The sequence below is a fragment of the Urocampus carinirostris genome, chromosome 13 (assembly GCF_059441175.1).
Source record: "Urocampus carinirostris isolate Australia breed hairy pipefish chromosome 13, RoL_Ucar_1.0, whole genome shotgun sequence".
Lineage (NCBI taxonomy): Eukaryota > Metazoa > Chordata > Actinopteri > Syngnathiformes > Syngnathidae > Urocampus > Urocampus carinirostris.
The window spans coordinates 37190234-37201643 of NC_142361.1; the positions used below are offsets into that span (position 1 = coordinate 37190234).

General features: G+C 38.2%; 1 protein-coding gene across 1 annotated transcript in view; it reads left to right on the forward strand.

Moving 5' to 3' along the window:
- klhdc3 (kelch domain containing 3) overlaps positions 1-7494 on the forward strand; it is a 44160-nt gene extending 36666 nt beyond the window's left edge. Inside the window, exons 9-11 of the mRNA XM_088350667.1 lie at positions 53-126; positions 1698-1776; positions 5194-7494. Coding sequence (XP_088206793.1) covers positions 53-126; positions 1698-1776; positions 5194-5260 — 220 coding nt within the window. The 3' untranslated portion in view covers positions 5261-7494. The remainder of the gene's footprint in view (positions 1-52; positions 127-1697; positions 1777-5193) is intronic.
- The last annotated feature ends 3916 nt before the right edge of the window (positions 7495-11410 follow it).

The window sequence follows — 11410 nt, forward strand, 5'->3', positions numbered from 1 at the left end:
TCTTCCTTTTTTTTGGGATCACATTGTCTTAAAATGTCCTTTTATTTTACAGTCCGTGTCCCGAGCAAGGAATGGGCGACGAGTTCGACCTGATGGATCATTCGGACCTTTATATCTTAGATTTCAGTGAGTATTTCGGTTTCGTCTCAATTTTTTTTTGCATCACACATAATTCAGTTGAAATTCTTTATAAATAAACAGTAGACCCTTGGGATACGATGGGAATTCGTTCTGAGGGAGGTAACGCAAAGGGAAATTGCCGTACAGCGGTAGTTAAAAACCTATGATAATTCGCTCCAAACCCCTGGCACTCCAGATAAATTATTACAACAAAAAATAGTATTACTAAATACTACTCATGTGTTGTATATTAGCATGTATTCTAATAACATTATAAATAAATATACATAAGGAAAATTGTAATTTTATTTACTTTTGTTGTGACTTGACTTGATCTGGTACATTGGAGTTAGAGAGTGAATGCAAAGGAGGGAAGGTGACGGCGGATTAGATTAAACTGGTTTTAAACCTTCCATATGCAAGGATTTTCATGGCCTGAGATGTCAAGTCATGTTTATTTGTATGGCCATTAATCACAAGAAGTCTCAGGGCTGCACATACCACACCTCCTACGGACTAAAGATGATTATGACACCATCCCCTGATCTAAAACCTACATGAGGGCAAGAAAACCTTAGTGTAAGGAAAATGAAGAAACTTTGAGAAGGGACCTGCAACGGATGTAGCATTAACAAACAATACACAGATATTGTCAACATGAAATATAGGGGTTCCATAAACTATAATTAGAAGTGTGTTTTAAGCCTAGATTTAAACAGTTCCCCTGAGGTTGCAGAAAGAATCTGAGGGGGGAGCGTTCCCCGGCCCCGGGACACGAATGGAAAACACTCTCGAAGACTTTTTAAAAAATTGGTATTTATTGTCCCGATCGGTGATTACTTATGGTCATTCGTAAGAGAGGGTATCAAATTATCTCCCTTCTTCGTTTTTCTTGATATTTGCAAGCTTCGTTTCAATGGTTATCCTGTTTTTGCTTTTCCTTTTAGTGTCACTTCAAGCCTTGGCATCCATAACCATTTAATAAAGTACAAAAGTTATCTTGTTTCGCTCACTTGCAAGGTCTTTATGAAACACACGAGATTATGATTGGAATGAAGAGAAAGGCATTGTGGGAGTTAGTTCAGCCAATAGCAAATCAGAGTCCTGATGACTTTGTGACGCAAATCAAAAGCAGACCAGAATTGAATTAACTTGTTATATGCGAAGTAATGACTTTTCAACGTAGTATAGTGAGCAAAATATTGTAATGAGGGGCTGAAAACATCTTAATGAGTGCTATAGAGTAAACTGATGTAAGGCGGGGTCACTGTATCCCAGGGAGACGTTCAATAATGTGTCGTTGTATAATGGGGAAACTAGAGAGAGGAGCCGAAAAAAACCCATCTTATTTTACAAAGTCAGGTCAAAATGTCTCTGTATCCCAGGTAGCCGGGGCTCTACTGTATCTCATGATGGTAATCCACTGTTCTGTTTTCAAGCATCATACTCGACGGCACTTGAAAACCGAGCTTTTTCTCAACATGTAGCTAACCGCATTCATGACATGACCCTTCCCTGTTCTAAATTTGTTTCTCCTTTGTTAAGCTATGACTCATCCTCCTTTCTCTTTATTCCAGGTCCTAATTTGAAGACGTTATGTAAAATAGCCGTCATTCAGTACAGTCTGGAGCAGTCGGGCCTACCTCACGATATCAGGTGCGATAAATATCCTGTTATATATAACAAATTGTGCTATTTAATGAAATACATTTTTGCATGGTTTCAAAAATTCACACTAAATCCCACAATAAACCGGTGAAAGAGAGGTTATGCTAAATGTGTAAGAATATTTATTTGTTAAGGATTTACACAATTAGGGTGAAGGGTTAGGAGATTAGCGTTAACTGTAGTTCCTAAATTTGTATGGTTTATCTGATGAACCATAAAATATCGTGAAGTATATAAATATTCCTTGTGTATTTAATTGATAGTAACTCAAAAAAACGAACGAGTCCGCTGAGAAGAATGGAGTGTTGAAACTAGAGCCAGTGATAACAATCTGGGGCTCAACCTCTGACCTGTCATCAGGTCAGTACTAGACCCCGGTGGCAGCTCCCGCTTCTCGTGTTACCTCACCGCCTCCCCCATGTCCAAACTGATACCACCGAACAACGATATTGATATAAGACAATCACAAATAATTGTTCTTAATGGACACAAGGGTGACAAGAAAACTGGAGTAGGAGGGAATTGGTGATGATGGTGCAGTGGTTGAAGCTTTATCAGAAATGACGTTTTTAGGGGTCATAATAGACAATAAATTAAGCTGGAAAACACACATCAGACACATTCGAACTAAAAGTATCTAAAAGCATTTCAATAATTAATAAAGCCAAATTCATTTTAAACTATAATGCATTGTATTTATTATATTGTTCTCTAGTTCTGCCATACTTGCCATATTGTGCAGAAGTCCGGGGCAGTCATTACAAAGGTTCACTACAGACCCTTTTTATCCTCCAGAAACGTGCACTTAGAACCATACACAAGGTAGGATATCGAGATCATACTCATATTTTATTCCTGCAGTCCAAATAATTAAAATTAGATGATTAGGTAAAATTTCACTTCACAACTGCTATTTAAGGTCAACAAAAACACAGTGCCAGAAAACATCCAAAAATTATTCATTCGGAAAGAGGGAAATTATAACTTAAGGGGCTGTAATCAATTCATAATCCCACAGGTGAGAACCACCAGGAAAAGTATGTGTGTGTCTGTGTGTGGAGTCAAACTTTGGAACAATTTACAAGACGAGATCAAACAATGTCCAACTATTCACATGTTCAAATTTAAATACAAAAAACATTACTGGCAGAATACAGAGATGAAGAAAATGGGGTATGAGTGATACGAGAGATTGGAAATAGTGTGTCTAGAACTATGGTTAACTTTGTGTTATTGTTGCTATAGATATATCATAACTTTTATTGTTAATATTATTACAATTGTTGTTCTCTAATTGGTGTATTTAATAGGGAAGATGAAGGGGTAGGGAATATAAGCATTTGCTCCTGGCTACCCATTTTCGAACATATTATGTAATGTTATTTTGTTGTTGAGTTATTGTTGTTGTTCTTTTTATTTTAATGTTTAAATAAAGTTTTCATTCATTCAATTATTCATTCATTCGTTCAAGCAGTCGAATGCAAAGAGTCACAGTCCTATTCGCCATAATATTGAATATTGATACTCGCAGTGCATAGCCGAGTGCTAGCCAATTGACTTCATACACACAAAGAACGTGTTCACAAATGTAAACATCTCTGGATCGTCGGCACTCTAGTTTAAGAAAATGCTTTGTGGTAAAAGCTTGACAGATCTCCCATTGTTTTTTGGCTCTGTCGTGTTAGCATATAAACATTATCCAAAGTCTGGCTAGCTGTCAAAAAACATAGAAGAGAAACATTTGAGGAAATGTCTTGTTTATAAAGAGCTCCTGTTTTAGGAGCGTTTGCCATCTTCTACCTTCTCATTCGCAAAATAAAAACTAAGCAGCCCTGTCATGTACCAACTCCACCCCCAAGAGTAACCCAGCTTCACATGGCTCGCTTTACTTTGGACGTGATGTCATCTCAACATCCTTCTTTTGAAAGCCTGTTTTCTGTTTTATTTATTTTGGCTGAAACAGAAAATGCACTTTTGGTCATTCTTTGTTTCTGAAAATGGGTGCATCGACATTAGACTGCAACATCTCAACTGTCGTGAATTAGCTTTGTAGTGTTAGCGAGGAAACTTGGGCCAAAGTCTTTCTGGCAGCTATAAAAATAAAAACAAACGTCAGCATAGAGACGATGTCTTTTGGGTAAAAGCCATTTTGAATTCTAGCTAGTTACCTTTGTTGTGTTAGCATGTGAACATTAGCCAAAGTCCAGTCAGCAGCTCAGAAAAACATGGAAGCAGAAAGACACACAACTCTTTGAGAAAATTTCTTTTTGGTCAAGGATTGGCAAAGCCTCCCATTTTAAATCCTAGATAGTTTTCTCTTTGGTGTTAGCTTGCAGACATTAGCCAGTTTGACGATCACATAAGAAGAAACTTGAAGCAGAAAGACACAAAAACTATGAAAAAAATGTATTGTTGGAATAAGCTTGGCACAACCTTCCATTCTGAACTGTAGATGGTTAGCTCCGTATTGTTCAGTTTTGGGAATTACGCTGCTATAAATAATGGCGTTACGTAACGGCACTATTCAGTCAGTAACACGGTAATCTAACTCATTTTTTCTGCCGTTACCAACAGTCAAAAGCGGTTGAACCCGCAAACCTGACGCTGTTTTCAGGGGACTGGCGTTCCGCTCTCCTCAGAGTTGTTTACGTCACACCTTTTCGAAACATCCATCCATCTCACTACTCCAAATAGCAACAACCATAAAGTTAGATGGTGATAACATTTATAGTACTTACTAATGCCCCCGAAAGATAAGGACAATGAAGGATGCACCCGACATGTCATTCGCGAACAAAACATCTTTACAAGCTGGCTCTTGGAAATGACCAGAAGGAGCAGGCTCTCCCCACCAATCAACCAGCTTTTTTTCTCTTGTGATTGGTCAATATGCAATTTCGGTTTTATTTTGCCAAATTGCACTTTTGGTTATTTTTAGCAGAAATATACTGTACTGAAAATTCAATGGAGAGGTGTTGTGAAAGGATAGTGGGATGTTTAGACTCGTTCTAAAGGATGGACAGGGCACTCGTATGATGCGGCAGGGGTAAACCAGCGAAAGACGTCGGGCCCTGCTGCTGAGCAGAAGAGTGTGTTGTGTCACCCTGACCCGAGTGACATGGCCGCTTTCTTGTGTCCCGTTTCATCTGGAGGGACGAAAGCATGACCAACTTGGGTGCCAAGGTGCTTAACTTGTTTGGGCATTTGGGTTGGCCATGGTACAAAAATGTTTGTTTGTGTGTTTTTTGCTATTTTTTTCCCTTTTTTATTTTCTCTGTTATTGTATGTGTTTGTCTTGCTGTCGGTCACCCCTCTTGAGGGATATGACCAAGGTAGATAGATAGAAAATTCAATGCATCCCCAGTCCCCACATCCTCAACTTTTTGTCATTTTCCTCGAGTCCAGGTGGGAACTGTCCGCCATGACCACCAACAGCACCATAAGCCGGCCAATCGTCTCCCCCCACGGCTGACGTCAGAATCGATACCGCAAAGGAATTTCGTTTTTTCCCGCCGGTCGACCACGACTCAAGGACGCTTCGGTCGAACTTTGCCGGATTTCATCCGGGATTTGTTGGGTTGACTTTCTCACGCTCAGGATGTTGCACCAGAAGAAAAGAAACATGGGTGAGACCCACTCAATCCCTCTTTTTTTTTTTTTTTCAAACGGGGTAAACATTCAATCAGCCTATGATAATCATAGACTTTCATGCACAGGGGAAACCGGGTGGGGGAAGGTTTATTAAAAAGACTAATGAAATGGTCCTTGGATTGTACAATGATGTATACACGTATTATTTCCATGGGGGGAAACGAAGCTTAATTTACGGCACACAAAACACGTATAACTTAAGTTTCTTCAGGGATTTTGATTATCGGTTGCTGCACTGGTTTATTTAAGAAAAAGAGAACGGAGACTTGGACATGGATGGAGTTTGTCTGGAATTGTGCGCCGTGCCAAACGTCAGAAAAGCATCGCCGTATATTTGCCACTTTTGTTGAATATGCATCGCCGAGCTCTCGCTCTGTCCGACAATCCACCATTCGCTTCGACTTGTAAGTAAGGGCTGCCTTAAAATCTCACCCCAATTGTGTTTTTTCCACTTTTATCTGTTGTGTTCTAGTCGAGGATGGTGTTCCCCCGAAAAACACGTATGTTTACGATTGCAGTTTATTGGCATCGTTGCATACAACTTGATAGAAAAAGCAGTCATAGGCCTGACCGGTACATCAATTTATTCCAATTTATGTTTCATTGTTGGGTTCTAGTCGAGGATGGTGTTCCCTCGAAAAACACCTACGTTTACGATCGCGGTTTATTGCCATGGTTACATACAACTTGAAAGAAAAAGCAGTTATAAGCCTGACTGGTACATCAATTTATTCAGATTTATGTTTCATTGTTGGGTTCTAGTCGAGGATGGTGTTCCCTTAAAAAACACGTACGTTTACAATTGAGGTTTATCGGCATGATTCCCTAAAAAAAAAAGAATCATTTTGGTGATTGAAAAAGCAGTCCTAGGCCTGATCAATATATTATTCACGTTTAATTATTGGGTTTTAGTGTAGGATCGTGTACTCTCGAAAAATTGATGTTTATGATTGAGCTTTTGGCATAATAGCAAAGAAAATATAAAAAAATAGGATTCAAAAAGACGTTTTAGGCCTGACTAATACAACAATTTATTCTGATTCATGTTTGATATTTGGGTTATAGTCGAGGATGATGTTCCCTCGAAAAAAACCTACCATTACAATCTAGGTTTATTGTCATAGTTACCTGGAACCCTAAAGAAATCATGTTGGTTATTGAAAAAGCAATCTTAGACCCGAGCAATATATTGATTTACTCTGATTCACGTTTGAAATTTGGGTTATAGTTGAGGACTGGGTTTTCCTAAAATAACAACTGTTTGTGATTCAACTTTATTGGCATGATTTCCAAAAAACACACCAAAAAATTAATGTTGGTATTAAAAAAACAGTCCTAGGATTGACTAATATATTGATTGATACCCATTTAATTGTCGGGTTATAGTTTATGAGGGTGTTCTCTCTAAAAACGCTTGTTTACAATTAAGCTTAATTAGCATGGTTACCTGTGACCCTCTCACCAAAAATAGTCAAAACGCAGTTTCAGGCCTGACCAATGTACCTATTTATTCCAATTCAATGTTTGCTTCTTGGGTTATCGTCGAGGTTGGTGTTCCCTCTGATACATATGTTAAGGATTGATGTATCGGCGTACCAGTGACATGAAAAATAAAGCAGTTCCCGGCCTGACCAATCAATCGATTTTTTTGCGATTCGGTGTTTGAAACTTGGGTTTTCGTCGAGGATGGTGTTCCCTTGGAATAAAATTCATTCGGTCATGATTGAGCGTAATTGGCGTGGTTACCTGGGGAAAAAAACATCAGTCCTAGTCCTGAGCAGTATATCATTTTTCGATGAACTGTCTCAAGTTGATTAAGATTTACAGGACAAAAGCATCTATTGTAACCTCCCTATAATGTCAGGTTTTCTTAAATCATTTTTATTTTGTTGTACTATGATTTGATTAACTGCAATTTTTTTATTATTTAGTTCTAACAGCTGTTACCTTATTTTTTTAATTTCCCAGCATTCATTTTCACGTTGTAACCTGGTATGAAGTTGTCATCCCTAAATACAAAATCCATGTCCATTAAAAAGAGTTTATTATGTAAAATGTGTTTTTACTGGCCTGTTGGTATTTTCTTGTATAATTGTCTATGATTATTGTCAAAACATATGTATTATTTTATTTATTATACTTGTTGTGACGCCCTTGGATCAAGCCAGCCGCGCAGACTTTCACCTTCTATTTGATTTGGTAAGTAATCTACTCATTTAAACACATTTTAAAATATAAACCTGACCTCTCTTTTTGTGCCAGTTTGTCATTGCACAGAATTTTGCAAATCAGAATAGTGGAAAAATAACTACAGAAAAAAATAAACCTGTGCATTCTTTGCTATACATGCTTAGAAATCAGCCTATGTTGAATTGCAGGTTAAATAGCTTTATGAATTAACATACATGTAAAGGAAAAATCAAGTTTCATTGACCTTTAGTGTGATGTAAGTTGACCTGGTATAGTGGAGTAGCGGTTGGATGCAGGGGGGGGGGTGTAAAAGCTGACAGATTCAATTTAAAACAAATATTGAATCTTCCACTTATGAGCATGGTCGTTCCCCTTAGGTTTCTATGCTCTAGTCGCCTCTATAATAATTGCCCAGTTTATTGATGGGTTGAAGCTATGCAACTTTGCGACATTAGCAACCTGTGTGTCTTCTTTGTAATTCTTGTTGATCGCAAGCTTAATTTTCATGGTTATCATGTTTTTGCTACTTATTTTAGCATCACTTTGAAACCAAGAGCATTTTCTATGACGTTGACCAGGTATCTTGGAGATGTCGCTAATCTCAGTCATACTCCCAAACACCGCAAAATTTGAAATGTTTTGGGTACGTAAAATAATTTGTTGTTGATGTTGTGTGGTGGGGAAAATGTTGTAAAGACTGGCCAAAAAACCACAACGTTGAGTGAGAATGTGCTGTATCGTCGGGTCTACTGTATTTGGAAGTTGCTTGTCCTCATAAATTATTTGCACACTGTAAAGTGAGAATGACATAAAGTGGGGTGCCGTATCCTGGGGTATTTGGACAAAAAAAATATTGTTTTTCTTAACAAAGATGTGAAAAAATAAGCAGGGTTCATACAGGTGCTTCAAATCTTTGAAAATGCTGGAATTTAAATTTTGTTTTCAAGGTTTAAAATGTGCTTCAATTCTGGAAGAAGTGCTTGTAAATGCGTGAAATTGTTGCCATGATTCTCTGCCATCGCCTCAATATATCTGAGGACTTGAAAAACCTGTGTGAAACACGGATCTATTTGTGGATCTGCAAAAAACATGATTGACACTGGATTTCTTCTTTTAATGGTACAAGAAAAATTGGAAAAGTGCTTGTATTAAAGAGGTGCAGGAACCCTGTAGTTAAAATATCAAAAACTTTTTAATCTACACCATAGAGCAAGAACGTCATAGGTAGGGGTCGCTGTATCCTGGTGGCCAGCTGTATTTGGACAGTATTAATGGAAGTTTCTATACTGAAAACAACTTATTGAATGGTAAATCTGCATTTATATAGCACTTTTCAAATCACTGAAGACCCCCCAAAGCGCTTTACAATGTACTTCAAACATAAAAGGGGGAAAAAGGTAAAAGTCAAAAAAGAGATAAAAGAAAGAAGTGAAAGGCAAAAAGCAGGGGGGAACTGAAAAGGAAAATAGGACAAAAAAGGGAAAAAAAGCAAAGAAGGCATAAATAAAGGGGGAAAATGAGACAAAATATGCGAAAAATGAAAAGAAAAACATTACTAAAAAGGGGAAAATGAAAAAGGAAGGAATAAATGGGAAAAGGACAAAAAGGAGGAAGAAAACAAATAGGAAAATGTGACAGAACGGGATAAGAATAAAAAGAGAAGAAGAAACATGTGACAAACTTGAATTTATTTAGCTACGAGCCCCAAGACTTGCAGTGATGCTAAAGGGAGAAGCAAAAACATGACAACCACGGAAACAATAAAAACTTGAGATAATAGAGAAATACGAACAAGGCACATGCATCGTTACCCTCAAAGAAATACGGCTAGGGTTTTAATGCTTCAAGACCATATGAATCACTTTTCTTGCTTCATCTACAGGCCGCATACGTTTTTAAATACTTAGTTCAATCAGAAGCACAACTCTTGCCATTTGAAAATGTCGTAAGGTGGGGTTGTTATATCCTGAGATGAACTGAATTTTTTTTAACAAAAATGAGAAGAAATGAGCAAAAGGCTCACTCATCAAAACAGTCATATCGCTGCCTTTTTAGCAGACGAGTCATTGTCAAGGTTACACTAATGAAATCCATCTCTTTGATTTCGTTTTTTTTTTTAAATTCCAGCACTCCCGACCGTCTCCGTCACTTTGAAGCTCAATTTAAAGCTTCCTGTCCGAGCGTCTGATAGCCCTCAATGTCTACGTCGCGCGCCGTCCAGTCGGACGCGTGCGGCCCTTCAGGAGTGGGGCCCCCGATAGGGGGGGTCAAATCGGGCCCCTCATTGAGTCAAGGCCCCCGTTGCCACCCGTCTCGGCAGTGTGTTCCTGTCCGTCAGCAACCCTCGGCTATAAAGTCCCCGTTATCTCCGAGAAGCCCCCCCGTCCCTGACAGGAAGCGGGGCCAACGTCGGGCCCCCCAGTCTGGCCCCGGACCCCTGCGCCACGCAGGCGTTAATGCGGGGAAAAGCCTGGCCCAAATGACTCTCTAATTTCTCTCCTGGGCCCAGAACGTCCCATCGGTCCTCGAGAATCCGACTCGGGATTTTCTTTGTTTTGTCTTGTCCCGCTATGGTTCTATCGCTCGAGTTGGAGTTTTGGGATGACGCTCACTCGATGGGGGGATTTGCAAAAGTCTGAAGAGACCCTTGGGGTCTGCAGGAACGTCGAGCGCGTTTTGACGCCGTTTGGTGCTTCAGTCTCATCAAAGAGAAGTGTCCTTCATTTTTTTTTCTTCACAATCTTTCGTGTTTGTTTTTAAAGCCCGGACAAAAGAATGATCATTCACGCACCTCTTCAAAAATTGGAAAACCTATAACGATGTAAAATATTTTTTTTTATTCATCATAAGGGGGCAAACAAAAACTAGTGCATTTGACCGGATATAATTTTGGAGTCGGCTCTTTCACTCATCCGGGAACTTGTAGGTACCAAAATGCCCCAAACATGAATAAAGAGAAATATGAATGTTAAAAATAAGAAGAGATAAATAAATACAAGGAAAAAAAATCAAAAGAAATGCTTAACATGAATAAATAGATACTTTATTCATCCCCATAGGGAAATTCCCACTTCCAGCAGTATCCTTGTGTTGAAAAATAAAATAAAAATGAGGATATAGAATACAAAAATACCCAATATAACGTTATGGTAAAGAGCATTTGAATAATGCTACAGAAAATACACACTATAATAAAAATAGGGTAATATTCTTATAATAATATAATAATCCTTTATCTCTTTGTTTTCTTTGTCCTCACTGTAAAATGTGACACTGGAGTGCCACGTCCAATTTCGTTGTCACAATATATTCAACCCATGTTGTAACAATGACAATAAAGGTATATTCTATTCTATATGCAAATATGGGTTTGGGGTTTTAATGTGGGCTTTTACTCCCCCGGGTGAAGTTAAAGAGCCTCATGGCATGAGGAAGAAATGATCTCCGTCAGTGGAACAAGACTGTGACAAATTAAAATATTAAAATGAAGATGAATGCCCAAAATAATAATAAATATAAGTGAAAATAATGAGATTATTCCCGAAAACGAATTGTTAAATAAGAAAAAATAATGAAAATAAATGCCTAAATTAAGAATAAGTGTAGTGAAAATATTAAAATTTAACTAAATGCCCAAAGTTAAATCAGATTCAGATTCAGATCTACTTTATTGTCATTCTAGTACACGTGTATACAGAACGAAATGTCGATGCATCTGACCCCCACAGTTTCCTTGAATGTACAGATATAAATAATGTTGTATTGTATTTTGGCTACGTAT